The sequence below is a fragment of the Hemitrygon akajei genome, chromosome 5 (genome assembly GCF_048418815.1).
Source record: "Hemitrygon akajei chromosome 5, sHemAka1.3, whole genome shotgun sequence".
NCBI classification, from domain to species: domain Eukaryota; kingdom Metazoa; phylum Chordata; class Chondrichthyes; order Myliobatiformes; family Dasyatidae; genus Hemitrygon; species Hemitrygon akajei.
The window spans coordinates 196,839,930-196,860,116 of record NC_133128.1 but is presented as its reverse complement, the minus strand read 5'-3'; the positions used below and the strand labels follow the sequence as shown (position 1 = coordinate 196,860,116).

The 20,187-nt window shown below is 44.5% G+C and overlaps 2 protein-coding genes across 2 annotated transcripts in view; one reads left to right on the top strand and one right to left on the bottom strand.

The window, feature by feature from the left end:
* Window positions 1-20,187, bottom strand: part of ccnt2a (cyclin T2a) — a 132,603-nt gene that overhangs the window by 23,207 nt on the left and 89,209 nt on the right. The window lies entirely within an intron of this gene.
* Window positions 1-20,187, top strand: part of map3k19 (mitogen-activated protein kinase kinase kinase 19) — a 62,587-nt gene that overhangs the window by 35,194 nt on the left and 7,206 nt on the right. Inside the window, exon 5 of the mRNA XM_073047606.1 lies at window positions 13,418-14,115. Within this exon, the coding sequence (XP_072903707.1) occupies window positions 13,418-14,115 (698 nt within the window). The remainder of the gene's footprint in view (window positions 1-13,417; window positions 14,116-20,187) is intronic.

The following is a 20,187-nucleotide window of genomic DNA, read 5'->3' as shown; positions in this document are numbered from 1 at the left end:
TCCTTCATAATGCTGTTTCTTTTGCGGATGCAGCGTGTAGTGTAAATGTTCGTGATGGCGGGAAGAGAGACCCTGATGATCTTGGCAGATGACCTCACTATCCACTGCAGGGTCTTGTGATCTGAGATGGTGCAATTTCTGAACCAGGCAACACTTTCTGATGCAGCTGCTCAGGATGCTCTCAATACAACCCCTGTAGAATGTGATGAGGATGGGGGGGTGGGGGGGTGGGAGATGGACTTTCCTCGGCCTTTGCAAAAAGTAGAGATGCTGCTGGGATTTCTTTGCTATGGAGCTAGTGTTGAGGGACCAGGTGAAATTCTCCATCAGGTAAACACCAAGAAATTTGGTGCTCTTTACGATCTCTACCAAGGAGCCGTTGAATTAATTACAGAATTTCAAGAAACGCAAATATAAACTAGTCGCACATAGAAACAGAATAATAAACTTTTCAATCAGATGGTAGTTCTCTTGAATGACTGAGCTGTTGCCTAAATAGATGGGGCTGGATAATTGCATTGTGCCATTCTGCTACAGCCAGAGGGGTGTTCTCTGGAGCTGCTTCATTTATGCCGTATCTTTTTAAGGAGAGGAATGTTTTCTCTCCCCTGCAATTTACTATGGACTGGCCAGCATGAATATAAACCTGCAGTCGGCAGAGGAGTGGTGTCTCCAAATGTGGCAAGAAAGATAGAAGAGGGAGGCATTTATATCAAATACAAAAAAGTGTTGCAGGTACTAGGGTAGGTAGTAGATACAGAAGAGAGGAAATTGTGTGGACTAGGTTAAGGTTGGGGCACTGTGCACTAAACCAAACATTGAAATTGATAGGGAAACACCAGACAGGACTGTGTGAGGAATGTCAGGAAGAGGAGTCAGTAGAACATGTAGTTCTGAGTTGCAGGAAGTATGGGATACAGAGAGAGATGGTGAGAATTAATCTAAGGGAATTGGGGGTGCAGGAATTCACATTAAAAGGGTTACTGAGCATGGGTGAGAGAGCACAGGTTAGGGTACTTTTAGCTTTCTTAAGGGTTACAGGATTTTTTTTATAGTATATGATGGATAAACAGGAATAGGGTACTAGGATGGCTAAAGATGGGTGGATAAAGTTAGGGTCAGGGATAGGTTAGGGTATGTGTGTGTGAGATTGGGTGAAGGGATTTAGAATATGAGTCTATTGCACACTCCGGAGCAGAAGGTGGCAGTAATGCACCACTAAGCTGGGTGCCAACTGCTGGAAAACAAGATGGAAAGAGAGAGGAGTGGTGTCTCTTGGTTTGAGGAGTATTTACTATGTTGTTATAGTTGAGGTGTTTGTTGAGCTGATTCAAGTTTGGACTCTAGAACAGGGCTGTTGAATTGTAAACATTTTGGGTAAAATTAATTTTTATCTTTATCACCTTTACCTGCTGTCTTAGTTTTAAGCTTACTGTGGTTCTTCACAGGCACCTTATTCTTATTCACTTTGCCTTTAATCCTGACGGGAACATACAAACTCTGCACTTCCAAAATTTCTTCTTTGAAGGCCTCCCACTTACCAATCACATTCTTGCCAGAGAACAACCTGTCCCAATCCATGCTTTTTAGATCCTTTTTCATTTTTTCAAATTTGACCTTTTTCCAGCTTAGTACCTCAACCCTTTGATGCCCTGGCTAATCAAAATCCTATCTATCTTTGCCTTAAATACACCCAATGACTTGGCCTCCACAGCCACTCATGGCAACAAATTCCACAGATTTACCACCCTCTGACTAAAGTAATTTCTCCACATGATTGTTTTAAATGGATGACCCTCAATCCTGAAGTTGTGCCCTCTTGTCTTCACTTTCCTACCATGGGAAATAACTTTGACAAATCTAATCTGTTCAGGCCTCTTAAAATTTGGAATTATTCTATGAGATCTCCCCTCATTCTTCTGAACTCCAGGGAATACAGCCCAAGAGCTGCCAGACATTCCTCATACAGTAACCCTTTCATTCCTAGAATCAGTCTTGTGAGTCTTCTATGAACCCTATCGAATGTGAATATATGCTTTCTAAAATAAGGAGCCCAAAACTGCACCCAATACTCCCAAGTGTGGTTTCACGAATGCCTTATAGAGCCTCAACATCACATCCCTGCTCTTGTATTCTATACCTCTAAAAATGAATGTCAACATTCTATTCGCCTTCTTCACAACCGACTCAACCTGGAGGTTAACCTTTAGGGTATCCTGCACAAGGACTCCGAAATCCCTTTGCATATCTGCATTTTGAATTCTCTCCCCATCTAAATAATAGTCTGCCCGTGTATTTCTTCTACCAAAGTGCATGACCATACACTTTCCAACATTGTATTTCATTTGCCACTTCTTTGCCCTTTCTTCTAAACTATCTAAGTCTCTCTGCAGGCTCTCTATTTCCTCAACGCCACTCGCTCCTCCACCTATCTATGTATCATTGGCAAATTTAGCCACAAATCCATTAATTCCATAGTCCAAATCATTGATATACATCGTAAAAAGCAATGCTCCCAACACCGACCCCTGTGGAACTCCATTGGTGACCAGGCAGAATAGGATCCCTTTATTCTCACTCTCTGTTTTCTGCCGGTCAGGCAATGCTCCACCCATGCTAGTAACTCCTTTGTAATTCCATGGGATCTTATCTTGCTAAGCAGCCTCATGTGCGGCACCTTGTCAAAGGCCTTCTGAAAATACAAGTACACCACATCTACTACATCTCATTTGTAATTTCCTGCTTGTAATTTCCTCCATCCCCGTCACAGAAACCAGTCTTCAGCCAATTCTATTCACTCTATACACATAATTTTAAGAAATAGCTTTTAGTACTGGGTATTTCCGAGGCTATGAGGTCAGTCTGGATGTGGCTCTTGTGCTCCAGAATTATCCTGGTTTAAGCTCAGCTATTCCACTATTTATTTAATTTTGTAGTTTATCGTGATATTTATGTCATTCACTGTACTGCTGCTTCAAGATAACATATTTCATAACACATGTCCATGATAATAAATCTGATTCAAATAATTCTAAAGTATCAACAGCAGTAATTAGCAGGAGTTGGGAAGGAAGTTGAAAAGCAGGACCTCAAAGGTAGTAATCTCTGGATTACTGCCTGTGCCACGCGATAGTGAGAATAGGAATAGAATGAGATGGAGGATAAATGTGTGGCTGAGGGATTGGAGCAGGGGGCAGGGATTCAGATTTCTGGATCATTGGGACCTCTTTTGGGGCGGGTGTGACCTGTACAAAAAGGACGGGTTGCACTTGAATCCTGGGGGGACCAATATTCTGGCGGGCAGGTTTGATAGAGCTGTTGGGGAGGGTTTAAACTAGTTTGGCAGGGGGGTGGGAATCAGAATGTGGGTGCAGGTATTAAGATAGAAGGAAAAGGGCATGATGCTAAGAGTTCTGAGTTGATGAGGAAGGACAGGCAGGGGACAGAACATAATTGTAGCCAGTTAAAGGGGTTGAAATGTGTCTATTTCAATGCTAGGAGTATTAGGAACAAGGAGGATGAATTTAGAGCATGGATTAGTACGTGGAACTATGATGTTGTGGCCGTTACTGAAACTTGGTTGGAGGGAGGGGAGGATTGGATGATGCAGGTCCTGGGGTTCAGGTGTTTTAAAAGGAATAGGATGGGAGGTAGAAAAGGGGGGGAGTGGCATTGCTGGTCAGGGATAGTATCACGGCTATAGAAAGGGAGGACGCTTAGATGGAGAGATATTGCCCCGCCCACTCATGCGCAATGGCTTAACGACATTATGGCCTGCTTGGACCTCGAAAAAATTCATTATTCAGTTCTTAATTCGGATCTAAAGTTCCGTAAGGTCTGGGGACCTTTTATTGAGTACTTTCATAACCTTCCTCTTGACTAGGGTTTTTTTTTCTTTTTTTTTCTTCTTTTCGGTCCCTTGCTTCCAGCTCCCTTTTTTTTTCTGGTAGTAGGCATTATTACCCTCTGTTGCTAAGTGTATTCACAGTCTGGGAGTTTGACTGTCCTGACTTATACTCTCTATATTGTGTTGTGGTCAGTCTGGAGTTGTTGTTTTTTTTCTTGTGTTGTGGGGCTTGGGGAGGACACTAAGCTTGTCTTTAACTTTGGTGCTCTTTTGTTAAATTCTCTTCCTTTGTAGCATATTGTTATTGTATGCTTAATTTTGCACTGTATTAATGCTCCTCATTGGGAATTGGGGTTTTTAATTTGTAAAATGTTTTGAAAAACTAATTAAAAAAATTTTTAAAAAAAGAAAAGAAAGGGAGGACGCTGCAGAAGGAGTGTCCACGGAGTCAGTCTGAGTGAAAGTCAGAAATAGGAAGGGATCAATCACTGTGCTGGAAGTAGCCTATAGGCCCCCAAATAGCCCTCAGGACACCAAGGAGCAGATAAGCAGACAGATTTTAGAATGGTGCAGGAAACACAGGGTAGTAGTTATTGGTGATTTCAACTTCCCTCATATTGACTGGCACCTCCTGAGTGCAAGGGGGATAGATGGGGCTGAATTTGTCAGGTGTGTTTAAGAAGGACTCCTGACACAGTATGTGGACCTGCCAATGAGAGGAGAGGCTATACTGGATCTAGCTCTGGGTAATGAACCTGGTCAGGTGACAGACCTCTTGGTGGGGGAGCATTTTAGTGCGAGTGACCACAACTCCCTTAGCTTCAGCATAGCTATGGAAAGGGATAAAATCAAATGAAATGGTAAAGAGCTTAACTGGGGAAGGGCTAACTTTGAAGGGATGAGGCAGGAACTAGCGAGAGTAAATTGGAAACAGATGTTCAAAGGGGAAAACACAGAAGTATTGTAGGAGAAGTTTAGGGACCACTTCAGCTGGGTTCAGGATAGGTTTGTCCCACTAAGGAAAAAATGGTAGGAAAAGGGAACCGTGGCTGACGTAACATGTGAGGCAACTCGTCAAGAGGAAAAAAGAAGCATATGTTAGATACAAAAAGCAGGAAGTAGGAGGGGCTTATGAGAAATATAGGGTAGTCAGGAAGGAGCTAAAGAAAGGACTTAGGAGAGCTCGAAGAAGGCCTTGGCATGTAGGATTAAGGAGAACTCCAAGGCATTCTATGCATATGTGAAGAATAGTAGGATGACGAGAACAAAGGTGGGACCGCTAAAGAATAAAGAGGACAACATGTGCCTGGAGGCGGAGGAGGTTGGGGAGGTCCTAAATGAATGCCTTGCTTCAGTATTCACAAGTGAAAAGGATCTTGATCAGGATGAGGTCGAAGTAGAGCGGGCCTGTGTGCTGGATAATGTGGAGATTAAGGACGAAGAAGTTCTGGATCTTCTTAAAAACATTAAGATTGATAAATCCCCAGGGCCGGATATGATACACCCCAGGTTGTTGTGGGAATTGAGAGAAGAGATCGCAGGAGCATTAGCCATGATCTTTGAATTCTCTTTGGCTGCAGGGGAAGTGCTGGAGGACTGGAGAATGGCAAATGTACTTTGTAGTTAGTTCCCTTGTTTAAAAAAGGTAATAGGGAGAAACCTGGGAACTATAGAACGGTGAGTCTTACGTCAGTGGTATGCAAACTACTGGAACGGATTCTTAAGGATAGGATCTGTGAGCATTTGGAGAAGTACAGTCTACTCATGGATAGTCAACATGGCTTTGTGAAGGGAAGATCGTGCCTCACGAGCCTGATTGAGTTTTTTGAAGAGGTAACAAAAGAAATTGATGAGGGTAGGGCAGTGGATGTGGTCTACATGGACTTTAGCAAAGCATTTAACAAGGTCCCTCATGAGAGACTCATCCAGAAAGTCATGAGGCATGGGATAAGTGGAACCTTGGCTGTTTGGATAAAAAATTGGCTTAAAGGAAGAATGCAGAGGGTAGTTGTGGAAGGAAAGTATTCTGCCTGGAGGTCGGTGACTAGTGGAATGCTGCAGGGATCTGTCCTGGGACCCCTGCTATTTGTGATTTTTATAAATGACCTGGATGTAGAGGTGGAAGGATGGGTGAGTAAGTTTGCAGATGACATGAAGATTGGAGGAGTTGTGGATGGAGCTATAGGTGGTCGAAGGTTACAAGAGGATATAGACGGGCTGCAGAGTTGGGCAGAAAAATGGCAGATGGAGTTCAATCCGGACAAGTATGAGGTGCTGCATTTTGGAAGGACAAACCAGAAGACTGAGTACAGGATTAATGGTCAGTTACTTAAGAGTGTGAATGAACAAAGGGACCTTGGGGTTCAAATCCATACATCCCTCAAGGTTGCTGCACAGGTTTATAGGGTAGTTAAGAAGGCCTATGGGATGCTAGACTTCATTAACAGGGGGATTGAGTTCAAGAGTAGAGAGGTCATGTTGCAACTTTACAAATCTCTGGTGAGACCGCACTTAGAGTATTGTGTTCAATTCTGGTCACCTCATTATAGGAAGGATGTGGAAGCTATGGAGAGGGTGCAGAGAAGATTTACCAGGATGTTGCCTGGATTGGAGAACAATTCATATGAAGCAAGGTTAGCAGAGCTGGGACTTTTCTCTTTGGAGCGTAGAAGAATGAGAGGGGACTTGATAGAGGAGTACAAGATTATGAGAGGCATAGATAGGGTGGATAGTACCTGTTTCCCAGGGCACCAATAGCAAACACCAGAGGGCATCTGTACAAAATTAAGGGAGGGAAGTTTAGGGGAGACATCAGGGGTAGGTTTTTTACACAGAGGGTTGTGAGTGCCTGGAATGATTTGCTAGGGATGGTGGTGGAGGCTAAAACATTAGGGGTATTTAAGAGCCTCTTGGACAGGCACATGGATGAAAGAAAAATAGAGGGGTATGGGGTAGTGTGAGTTTAAACTTTTTTTTAAGGATTATATGGGTCGGCACAACATGGAGGGCTGAAGGGCCTGTACTGTGCTGTAGTGTTCTATGGTTCTATGGTAATGTGTAAAGCTCTTGCTCTGGTAAAAATGCAAAACATAATTCCAATTTGGTGAAGTTGGTCAGATGTACAAAGGGGCAGTTTAAAAAAAATACTTGTCTTGAATGTGGTAGAACAAAGAAAGGTATCTGGGAATGCACATCCATAATTTATTGAAAGTGCTGTCACAGGTAGATAGAGCCATTAAGGAAGCATTTGGCATATTGGCCTTCATAAATCAATGTATTGAGTACAGGAGGTGGGATGTTATGTTGAAGTTTGACGAGACTTAATTTGGAATATTGTGTGCAGTTTTGGTCATCTATCTACAGGAAAGATGTAAGTAAGGTTGAAAGAGTATATAGAAAATTTACAATGATGTTGCTGGGTCTGGAGGACCTGAGTTATAAGAAAAGCTTGAATAAGTTAGGAATTTATTCCTTGGAACTCAGAAGACAGAGAGTAGATTTGTTAGAGGTATACAAAATTATGAGGAGTACAGATAGGGTAAATGCAAGCAGCTTTTTCCACTGAGGTTGGGTGGGACTAGAATCAGAGATTATGGGTTAAGGGTGAAAGGTGAGAAATTTGAGGGAAGATCAGGGGCAATTTCTTCATTCAGAAGGTCATGAGAGTGTGAAATGAGCTGCCAGCTTGATTTCAATGTTTATGCTAAGTTTGGATAGGTACATGATGGTAGGGGTACAGAGGGCTGTGGTCCCGGTGGAGGTCGATGGGATTAGGCAGTTTAAATGGTTCTGTACTAGATTCTGGAATGGTTCTGGAAGGTTGGAAAACTGCAAATGTCACTCCTCTCTTCAAGAAGGGAGAGAGGCAAAAGAAAGGAAATTATAGGCCAGTGAGTCTGACTTCAGTGGTCAGAAAGATTTTGGAGTTGATTGTCAAGGATGTGGTTTCAGGGTACTTGGAGGCACATGATAAAATAGGCCATAGTCAGCATGGTTTTCTCAAGGGAAAATCTTGCCTGACAAATCTGTTTGAATTCTCTGAAAAAGTAGCAAGCAGGGTAGTCACTGGCTGGCTGTCAGTGACCAGTGGTGTTCCGTAGGGTTCTGTGTTGGGACTGATTCTTTTTATGTTATATGTCAGTGATTTGGATGGTGGAATTGATGGGTTTGTTGCAAAGTTTGCTGATGATACGAAGACAGGTAGATTGATGGGTAGTTTTGAGGAAGTAAAAGGCTACAGAGGACTTCGACAGATTAGGGGAATGACCAAAGAAGTGGCAGATGGAATAGTGTCAGGAAGTGTATAGTCATGCACTTTGGTAGAAGAAACTAAAGGGTTGACTATTTTCTAAATGGGGAGAAAAAAACAAAAAACTGAGGCACAAGGGGACTTGGGAGTCCTTGTGCAGGATTCCCTAAAGGTTAATTTGCAGGCTGAGTCTGTGGTGAGGAAGACAAATGCAATGTTAGCATTAATTTCAAAAGCACTGGAATATATCTAGCCAGATGGTGCCTGCATACAATGCTCCCACAGTTTACATCTTCTGGATAGACCAGGGAAACCCTATATTTCACTTCTTTTATGACTTTTACATTTGTGTTTATTCTTGAATGTGATTCTGGAACTGCTGGAGCCTGTGATTTGCAGTTTGGAGATGGTTTGAATTTTCCGTTGGTCTGCAGTCTCTAAGAGGATTCTGGGAAGCAAAGGCAGTGAGTGTCAACGTGGTGGCACAAACCAACGTTCAACTCCATTCTGCCGATTAAAGTGATCGAAACATAGAGGTGAATGCAGAAGGTGAGCATGCCTGCCTACCTTTTGATCACTGGTGGGATCACTCTGCTATGGAGAGGGGAGACTGCCTTTTGATCACTGGTGGGATCACTCTGCTATGGAGAGGGGAGACTGCCTTTTGATCACTGGTGGGATCACTCTGCTATGGAGAGGCAAGACTGCCTTTTGATCGCTGCTGGGATCGCTCTGTTACTGGAGAGGGGAGACTGCCTTTTGATCGCTGGGGGATCGCTCTGCTGTCGGAGAGGGTAGACTGTCTTTTGATCACTGCTGGGATCGCTCTGCTACCTGAGAGGGAAGCCTGCCTTTTGATCACTGTTGGGATCGCTCTGCTGTCAGAGAGGGGAGACTGCCTTTTGATTGCTGCTGGGATCGCTCTGTTACTGGAGAGGGAAGCCTGCCTTTTGATCACTGTTGGGATCGCTCTGCTGTCAGAGAGGGGAGACTGCCTTTTGATCGCTGCTGGGATCGCTCTGTTACTGGAGAGGGAAGCCTGCCTTTTGATCGCTGGTGGGATCACTCTGCTATGGAGAGGGTAGACTGCCTTTTGATCACTGGTGGGATCACTCTGCTATGGAGAGCCAAGACTGCCTTTTGATCACTGGTGGGATCACTCTGCTGCCCAAGAGGAGAGACTGCCTTTTGATCACTGGTGGGATCACTCTGCTATGGAGAGGCAAGACTGCCTTTTGATCGCTGCTGGGATCGCTCTGTTACTGGAGAGGGGAGACTGCCTTTTGATCGCTGGGGGATCGCTCTGCTGTCGGAGAGGGGAGACTGCCTTTTGATCACTGTTGGGATCGCTCTGTTACTGGAGAGGGAAGCCTGCCTTTTGATCACTGTTGGGATCGCTCTGCTGTCAGAGAGGGGAGACTGCCTTTTGATCGCTGGTGGGATCACTCTGCTATGGAGAGGGTAGACTGCCTTTTGATCGCTGGTGGGATCACTCTGCTATGGAGAGGGTAGACTGCCTTTTGATTGCTGGTGGGATCACTCTGCTATGGAGAGGGTAGACTGCCTTTTGATCACTGTTGGGATCGCTCTGCTGTCAGAGAGGGGAGACTGCCTTTTGATCGCTGCTGGGATCGCTCTGTTACTGGAGAGGGAAGCCTGCCTTTTGATCGCTGGTGGGATCACTCTGTATGGAGAGGGTAGACTGCCTTTTGATCACTGGTGGGATCACTCTGCTATGGAGAGGCAAGACTGCCTTTTGATCGCTGCTGGGATCGCTCTGTTACTGGAGAGGGAAGCCTGCCTTTTGATCACTGTTGGGATCGCTCTGCTGTCAGAGAGGGGAGACTGCCTTTTGATCGCTGGGGTGATCACTCTGCTATGGAGAGGGTAGACTGCCTTTTGATTGCTGGTGGGATCACTCTGCTATGGAGAGGGTAGACTGCCTTTTGATCACTGTTGGGATCGCTCTGCTGTCAGAGAGGGGAGACTGCCTTTTGATCGCTGCTGGGATCGCTCTGTTACTGGAGAGGGAAGCCTGCCTTTTGATCGCTGGTGGGATCACTCTGCTATGGAGAGGGTAGACTGCCTTTTGATCACTGTTGGGATCGCTCTGCTGTCAGAGAGGGGAGACTGCCTTTTGATCGCTGCTGGGATCACTCTGCTATGGAGAGGGTAGACTGCCTTTTGATCACTGTTGGGATCGCTCTGCTGTCAGAGAGGGGAGACTGCCTTTTGATCGCTGCTGGGATCGCTCTGTTACTGGAGAGGGAAGCCTGCCTTTTGATCGCTGGTGGGATCACTCTGCTATGGAGAGGGTAGACTGCCTTTTGATCACTGGTGGGATCACTCTGCTATGGAGAGCCAAGACTGCCTTTTGATCGCTGCTGGGATCGCTCTGTTACTGGAGAGGGAAGCCTGCCTTTTGATCACTGTTGGGATCGCTCTGCTGTCAGAGAGGCAAGACTGCCTTTTGATCGCTGGTGGGATCACTCTGCTATTGAGAGGGTAGACTGCCTTTTGATTGCTGGTGGGATCACTCTGCTATGGAGAGGGTAGACTGCCTTTTGATCACTGTTGGGATCGCTCTGCTGTCAGAGAGGGGAGACTGCCTTTTGATCGCTGCTGGGATCGCTCTGTTACTGGAGAGGGAAGCCTGCCTTTTGATCGCTGGTGGGATCACTCTGCTATGGAGAGGGTAGACTGCCTTTTGATCACTGGTGGGATCACTCTGCTATGGAGAGGCAAGACTGCCTTTTGATCGCTGCTGGGATCGCTCTGTTACTGGAGAGGGAAGCCTGCCTTTTGATCACTGTTGGGATCGCTCTGCTGTCAGAGAGGGGAGACTGCCTTTTGATCGCTGGTGGGATCACTCTGCTATGGAGAGGGTAGACTGCCTTTTGATCGCTGGTGGGATCACTCTGCTATGGAGAGGGTAGACTGCCTTTTGATCGCTGGTGGGATCACTCTGCTATGGAGAGGGTAGACTGCCTTTTGATCACTGTTGGGATCGCTCTGCTGTCAGAGAGGGGAGACTGCCTTTTGATCGCTGCTGGGATCGCTCTGTTACTGGAGAGGGAAGCCTGCCTTTTGATCGCTGGTGGGATCACTCTGCTATGGAGAGGGTAGACTGCCTTTTGATCACTGGTGGGATCACTCTGCTATGGAGAGGCAAGACTGCCTTTTGATCGCTGCTGGGATCGCTCTGTTACTGGAGAGGGAAGCCTGCCTTTTGATCACTGTTGGGATCGCTCTGCTGTCAGAGAGGGGAGACTGCCTTTTGATCGCTGGTGGGATCACTCTGCTATGGAGAGGGTAGACTGCCTTTTGATCGCTGGTGGGATCACTCTGCTATGGAGAGGGTAGACTGCCTTTTGATTGCTGGTGGGATCACTCTGCTATGGAGAGGGTAGACTGCCTTTTGATCGCTGGTGGGATCACTCTGCTATGGAGAGGCAAGACTGCCTTTTGATCACTGGTGGGATCACTCTGCTGCCCGAGAGGAGAGACTGCCTTTTGATCACTGGTGGGATCGCTCTGCTATGGAGAGGCAAGACTGCCTTTTGATCGCTGCTGTGATCGCTCTGTTACTGGAGAGGGGAGACTGCCTTTTGATCGCTGGGGGATCGCTCTGCTGTCGGAGAGTGTAGACTGTCTTTTGATCACTGCTGGGATCGCTCTGCTACCTGAGAGGGAAGCCTGCCTTTTGATCACTGTTGGGATCGCTCTGCTGTCAGAGAGGGGAAACTGCCTTTTGATCGCTGCTGGGATCGCTCTGTTACTGGAGAGGGAAGCCTGCCTTTTGATCACTGTTGGGATCGCTCTGCTGTCAGAGAGGGGAGACTGCTTTTTGATCGTTGCTGGGATCGCTCTGTTACTGGAGAGGGGAGACTGCCTTTTGATCGCTGGGGGATCGCTCTGTTGTCAGAGAGGGGAGACTGCCTTTTGATCGCTGGTGGGATCACTCTGCTATGGAGAGGGAAGCCTGCCTTTTGATCGCTGCTGGGATCACTCTGCTGCCAGAGTGGAGAGCCCATGTGGCCTGCTGGAGAATGTTACTCAGGTTTTCTGTGGTTTGGATATGGACTTGGACTATGGACTTTTTTCACTCTTATAGTTTTTTATATTCTATGTTTTTCACCCAGCCTTTTCTTTGTGTGTAGGGGAGGGGGATTTTGGGTTTGATATGCCTGCTCCATTTTTGCTCATTTTTTTGTGTATAAACATCCATAGATCCCTCAAAGTTACTGGATAAATTGATAGGGTTGTTAAGAAGGCATATGATGCGTTGGCCTTTGTTAGTCCAGGGATTGAATTCCATAGCTGGGGGGTAATGTTACAGGTCCATACAACCCTGGTTAAGCCCCATTTGGAATATTCTGTTCAGTTCTGTTCACTCATTATAGGGAGGATGTGGAAGCTTTAGAGAGGATATGGAGAAGATTTACCTGGATGCTCCCTGGACTAGAGGGCATATCTTATGAAAATAGGTTGATAGTGAGTTGGTTGCTTTTCTCTTAGCAGTAAAGGAGTGGTGACTTGATAGAGGTGTATAAGATAATGAGATATAGATCAAGTGGACAGCCAGAGACTTTTTCCTCAGGTGGAAATGGTTAATACAAGGGGGCATAATTTTAAAGTAACTGGAGGAAAGTATAGGGGAATGTTGGAGTTAAGTGTTTTACACAGAGGAAGGTGAGTATGTCGAACGCACTGCCAGGGGAGGTGGTAGAGGCAGATACATTCAAGAAGTACTGAGATAGGCACATGGATGATAGAAAATTGGAGGACTATGTGGGAAGGAAAGGTTAGATTGAAGGTGGCATGGTACAGTAGTGGTTAACACAAAGCATTGCAGTACAGGTGACCCAGGTTCAATTCCTGTCACTACCTGTAAGGAGTTTGTATGTTCTCCCCATGAATGTACAGGTTTCCTCCCACAGTCCAAAGCACTGGGTGGTAGGTTAATTGATCATTGTAAATTATCCTGTGATTAGGCTAGGATTAAATCGGGGGATTGCTGGGCAGTGCAGCTTGAAGGGCCGGAAGGGCCTATTCTGTGCTGTATCTCAATAAAATCAAATTTAAAAAACTTTTGAGTGGGTTAAAAGGTCAGCACATTGTGGGTTGAAGGGCCTGTACTGTGCTGTAATATTGTATGTTACAGAAAAGAAACTGCATTAAGATAGGGAGAATTTCACAGGACTGAGTAGAAAGACAGTAAGTATTGCTTTTTGTCCAAATGAAACACAGGTCACCTCATTTCAGGATGCCCAGATCCTGAAAAATTGAACAATTAACAAAATGTTTTTTTTTTGGTTTAGGTATATTGTGGTCTAACCAGTCAAGGTCAATTAATTGCTGTTAAACAGATTGGCTTGGATTCAACAAATCAAACTGCAGCAGAAAAGGAATATCAAAAACTGGAAGAGGAAATTGAGCTACTTAAAGCTCTAAAGCACGTCAACATTGTGCGTTTCCTAGGTACAAACCTAGAGGCCAATGTTGTCAGTATATTCATGGAGTTTGTTCCTGGAGGATCCATAGCAAGTATTATAAGTTGTTTTGGGCCATTATCAGAGCCTGTATTTTGTGGATATACTAAACAAATTTTAAAAGGAGTGGATTATTTACATGATAACAATGTAATTCACAGGGATATTAAAGGAAACAATGTCATGCTTATGCCTAATGGTGTGATAAAGCTCATCGATTTTGGATGTGCTAAGTATATGGCATGTGTAAATATGAATGACACGCAGACTGAAATGTTAAAATCAATGCATGGAACACCTTATTGGATGGCACCTGAAGTGATTAATCAGACCGGACATGGCAGAAAATCTGATATTTGGAGTATAGGCTGCACTGTGTTTGAGATGGCATCTGGGAAACCACCTTTGGGACACATGGACAAGATGGCAGCCATGTTTTACATTGGAGCACATCGAGGGCCGATGCCCACTCTTCATGATCAGTTTTCTGAGAACGCTCAGGATTTTGTGCAAATTTGTTTGACAAGGTGAGTGAGTTTTAAAATATTGATCAATTCCTTTAATTATAACATTACAGGGTGTAATTTTTAAATTCACTTCATGGTGAGCAGCCTGCTAACAATTTTTCCAACTTCTAGTTGGGGCGAAACATAGGGAATGTAGATGTATATCAATTTCATTTCCAGATCAGATACAATTGAGCAATAAACTTATTACCAAACAGAATATGCAAAATTAGACAATAGCATCACAATTGAAATGACAGTATGCTTACAGTCTTAATTCTTAATACAATTTTCATCAACATAAACTTTGCTTCAGAAATGGCTATCATGCCAACCATTATCAAAAATTAACCTGGTGTACGACTTCTGCTATTCACAATAAAACTGGAAATGCAAGATGTGTATCCCCATGATCCAAAGCGGATACTTTACTGAGAATTCAAATTTTACTGACATTAAGAGTACAACGATAAACCTACCCATGGAAAGTATCAGCACAAGTTGTCATTTACATTGAGGTTTTAAGTACACATTTCATAGTGTGAAGTGTTAGTTACCACAGAACAAACTTTTAAATGTATTTTTTCATAGGAATTTAATTATTGCTGGACATTTTATAACCATTAAAGTTTCCTTTCCTTTTTAATTTTCCCTTTGATTTCTTTCTGTAACAAATTTGACATTGAAATTAATATTTGAAGTTACACTTTATACATTTTTCCTGCCTCTGTAAAGGTTCAAAGAAATATCCATTATGGTCTCTTGTGGAGGCTGGTGCACTGTTTAAGAAAATCATTTCACTGTTGGATGCTGCCCAGAAACACTCAAAGTTTGACCCATCCTGGCCTGACCTAGTGAGATTTGACCCCATCCTGGCCTGACCTGGTGAGCTTTGACCCCATCCTGGTCTGACCTGGTGAGCTTTGACCCCATCCTGGCCTGACCTAGTGAGCTTTGACCCCATCCTGGCCTGAGCTGTTGAGCTTTGTCTGACTTGAGTTCAGATATCCACATGTACACTTTATTGATTTTCATTTGGGATGTTGTTCTAATGCTCATAGGTTAAAGAAACAAGCATTTCCAAATAAAAACTATTTATTAACTATTCTAATACACTTTCCTAACTTTAACCAGAAAGGCATCTTTAAGTAATTCAGCCTAGATTATCAAATTGGATTCATCTAACTAAATGATTTTGATAAATTCCCATTAATTTTCCTGTTTGTCTACAATATCCCCATTCACATTGAAGGTATTACCATATCCTACTCAAAAGCTGTTTATACGCAACATCCTTATGATATTCTTCAAGTGTAAACCATTCATTGCCACCAAGTTCAGGTTATCAACACGAAAAAATCTGCAGATACTAGAAATCCAGAGCAACACATGAAATGCTGGAGGAACTCAGGCAGCATCCAGGCTAAGTCCTAATAAAGGTCTCAGCCTGAAACTTTTTCCATAAATGCTCCTTGGCCCTGCTGAGTTCTGCCAGCATTTTGTGTGTGTTGCTTCAGGTTATTAACAGATTATTTTGGGTTATATTACAATTCATTTTCTATCCCAGAAGTCTAAATAACTATTCTTTCATTTAAAGATAATCTCAAATCCAAACAGTGGCATCGATTGGCAAATTTAATGGTGGTGAATAATTCCCTGAACAAAACTTCCATTCTGGTTAATTCTCTGAAACTTCCACCACCTCCAATGGGATCCCACCACCAAATACATCTTGCCCTCCCCCCCACTTTCTGCTTTTTACAGGGATCGCTCCCTATGCAGAAAAAAAGCATGAAGGAGGTGTGGGATGGGATGAAGATCATCACCGGATGCGGTGCAAAGTGGGGGGCAAACATAAGTGGAGATGTGGAGAAAGCGAACCAGCTGAACAACTTCTTCAACAGGTTCGACAGCATAATCTCATCCTCACCGCAGAAATCCACACCAGGCTTACTTCCCTCACAGGAAAATAGCCACTCACAGGAGACCTTGCCCACGCCCAGGATTACGGCTGCACAGGTGGAAGGTCAACTGAGGAAGATCTGTACCAGCAAGGCGGCTGGACCGGATGGAGTTTCCCCACGATTACTGACGGCCTGTGCGACTGAGCTGGGAGAACCACTACAGCGCATCTTCAACATGAGCCTGGAGCAGAGAAGAGTACCCAGACAGTGGAAAACATCCTGTATTGTCCCGGTACCGAAGAAACCACAACCAAAGGAGTTGAATGACTTCAGACCTGTTGCCTTGACGTCGCACGTGATGAAGACCATGGAGCGGCTGATAATACAGAATCTGAGGCCACAAACCAGGCACGCCCAGGATCCTCTTCAGTTTGCGTATAAGGAGAAGGTGGGAGTGGAGGATGCTATCACGTATTTGCTGCACAAATCACTCTCTCACCTAGATGGGGTCAGTTGTGCTGTGAGGATTACATTCCTTGACTTCTCTAGTGCCTTTAACACCATCCAGCCCAAGATCTTAAGGCACAAACTAACGGAGATGGGAGTAGACTCTCACATGGTGGATTGGATAGTGGACTACTTGACAGATAGACCTCAGTATGTGCGGTTGGGAGACTGTAGGTCTGACACGGTGGTCAGCAGCACAGGAGCGCCGCAAGGAACCGTACTCTCTCCGGTCCTGTTCACCCTGTACACATCAGACTTCCAATATAACTCGGAGTCCTGCCATGTGCAGAAGTTCGCTGATGACACGGCCATAGTGGGGTGTGTCAGGAATGGACAGGAGGAGGAGTATAGGAAACTGATACAGGACTTTGTGATATGGTGCAACTCAAACTACCTGCGTCTCAATATCACCAAGACCAAGGAGATGGTGGTGGACTTTAGGAGATCTAGGCCTCATATGGAGCCAGTGATCATTAATGGAGAATGTGTGGAGCAGGTTAAGACCTACAAGTATCTGGGAGTACAGTTAGACGAGAAGCTAGACTGGACTGCCAACACAGATGCCTTGTGCAGGAAGGCACAGAGTCGACTGTACTTCCTTAGAAGGTTGGCGTCATTCAATGTCTGTAGTGAGATGCTGAAGATGTTCTATAGGTCAGTTGTGGAGAGCGCCCTCTTCTTTGTGGTGGCGTGTTGGGGAGGAAGCATTAAGAAGAGGGACGCCTCACGTCTTAATAAGCTGGTAAGGAAGGCGGGCTCTGTCGTGGGCAAAGTACTGGAGAGTTTAACATCGGTAGCTGAGCGAAGGGCGCTGAGTAGGCTACGGTCAATTATGGAAAACTCTGAACATCCTCTACATAGCACCATCCAGAGACAGAGAAGCAGTTTCAGCGACAGGTTACTATCGATGCAATGCTCCTCAGACAGGATGAAGAGGTCAATACTCCCCAATGCCATTAGGCTTTACAATTCAACCGCCAGGACTTAAGAACTTTCTAAAAGCTATTATTAATGCTTTTTGAGATAATGATTTAGATGCATATCATATTTTTTTACTGAGTTAAGTATTGTATGTAATTAGTTTTGCTACATCAAGTGTATGGGACATTGGAAAAAAAGTTGAATTTCCCCATGGGGATGAATAAAGTATCTATCTATCTATCTATCTAACTCCCTTGTCCATTCGGCCCTCCCCACTGATCTCCCTCCTGGGACTTATCCTTGCAAATGTTACAGATGCTATACCTGTCCCTACACCTCCTCCTTCACTACCATTCAAGGCCCGACACAGTCCTTCCATGTGAAGCGACACCACCTGTGAGTCTGTTGAGGTCATTTACTGTGTCTGGTGCTCCTGGTGTGGCCTCCTGTATATCGGTGAGATCCGACATAGATTGGGAGACTGTTTCACTAGGCATCTACGCTCCGTCCACAGAACAAACAGGATCTCCCAGTGGCCACCCATTTTAATTCCACTTCCCTTTCCCATTCCAATGTCTCTCCATGGTCTCCTCTATGTCACAATGAGGCCACTCTCAGGTTGGAGGAGCAACACCTTATATTCTGTCTGGGTATCCTCCAACCTGATGGCATGAGCATCAATTTACTTCACCTCTCCCCCTCTCCTGGGTTCACCTATCACCTTCTATCTTGTATTTTTTCCTTGCTCTGTTGTTGGGGCTTCCACATACTGATGAAGCAAACTTTCCTGAACACATTTGACAAACTCCATTCCCATCTAGTCCTTTTACAGTATGGGATTTCCAGTCAATATGTGGAAAGTTAAAATCACCTACTATAACAACTTAATGTTTCTTGCAATAGTCTGCGATCTCTTTACAAATCTGTTTCTCCAAATCCCATGGACTGTTGGGTGGTCTGTAATATAGCCTCACCATAGGAAACATTCCTCTATTTATACTCTATCTAATCCTTTCAACATTCAGTAGAATTTAATGAGATCCTCACACATTCTTCCAAATTCCAGTGAGTACAGGCCCAAAGCTGCCAAATACTCCTCTTATGTTAAGCCCTTCATTCCTGGAATCATCCTTGTGAACCTCCTCTGGACTCTCTCCAATAACAACGCATCCTCTCTGAAATATGGGACCCAAAACTGTTGACAATACTCCGTGCAGGCTGACTAGCGTCCTATAAAGCCTCAGCATTATCTCCTTGCTTTTATATGAAATAAATGCCAATATTGCATTTGCTTCCTTTACCACGGGCTCAACCTGCTGGGAGTCCTGCATGAGGACTCCCAAGCCCCTCTGCACCTCTGTTGTCTGAACCTTCTCCCCATTTAGATAATGTTCCTCACTGTTGTTCCTTTACAGCCTCAGGGTAGATGGGCGCTCTTTCAAAAGTGCGATGCGGAGAGATTTCTTTAGCCAAAGGGTGGTGAATTTGTGGAATTTGTTGCTGTGGAGGCCAGGTCGTTGGGTGTATATAAGTCAGAGATTGATAGGCTCTTGACTGGACATAGCATCAAAGGTTATGGGGAGGAGGCCGGGAACTGGGATTGAGGAGGAGATAGCAAAAAAAGAATCAGCCATGATTGAATGGTGGAGCAGACTCGATGGGCCAGATGGCCTAATTCTGCTCCTGCGTCTTATGGTCTTTGCCACAAGTTTGCCACAAAGCCATTAGTTCTATTATCTAATTCATTGACAAACAATGTGAAAAGCAGCAGACCCGCTACTGACCTATGAGGAACACAACTAGTCACTGGCAGCCAACCAGAAAAGGCCCCTTTTTTTCCCCCTCGCTGCCTCCTGCCTGTCAGCCATTTCTTTATCCATGTCAGTATCTTTCCTGTAATGCCATGGGATGTTATCTTGTTAAGCAGGTTCATATGTGGCATTTCATCAAAAACTTTCTGAAAATCCAAGTAAATGACATCCACTGCCCCTCCTTTGTCCACCCTGTTTGTTACTTCCTCGAAGAACTCTAACAAATTTGTCAGGTAAGATTTCCCTTTCCAGAAACCATGCTGACTTTGACTTATTTTATCATTAGTCTCCAAGTACCTCAAAACCTCATCCTTAATAATAGACTCCAACACATTCACAAACACATTAGACTAACAGGCCTATAATTTCCCTTCTTTTGATTTCCTACCATCTTAAAGAATGGAGTGATATTTGCATCTTGTCCAGGTGATTTATCTACCTTAAGACCTTTGAGTTTGCCTAGCACTTTTCCCTTTTTAATATCAATGGCGCTCACTCTTGCTCCCTGACACTCACGGACCTCTGGCACGCTGCTAATGTCTTCCACAGTAAAAACAGGTGCAAATTACCCATTAAGTTCATCTGCTGTTTCTTTGTCCTCCATTATTCCCTCACCAGCGTCATTTTCCAGTGGTCCAATATCAACTCTCACCTCCCTTTTACTCTTCATATAACTGAAAATACTTTTGGTATCCTGCTTTATATTATTGGCTCATTTGCCCTCATATTTCATCTTTTCCCTTCTTATAGCTTTTTAGTTGTCTTTTGTTGGATTTTAAAAGCTTCCCAATCAGCCTACTTTCCACTCACATTTGCTACCTTATATGCTCTTTCCTTGGCTTTTATGTAGTCTTTAACTTCCTTTACCAGTGATGGTTGCCTCGCCCTGTCAATTGAGAACAACTTCTTTTGTGGGACATATCCATCCTGCGCCTTGTGAACTACTCCCA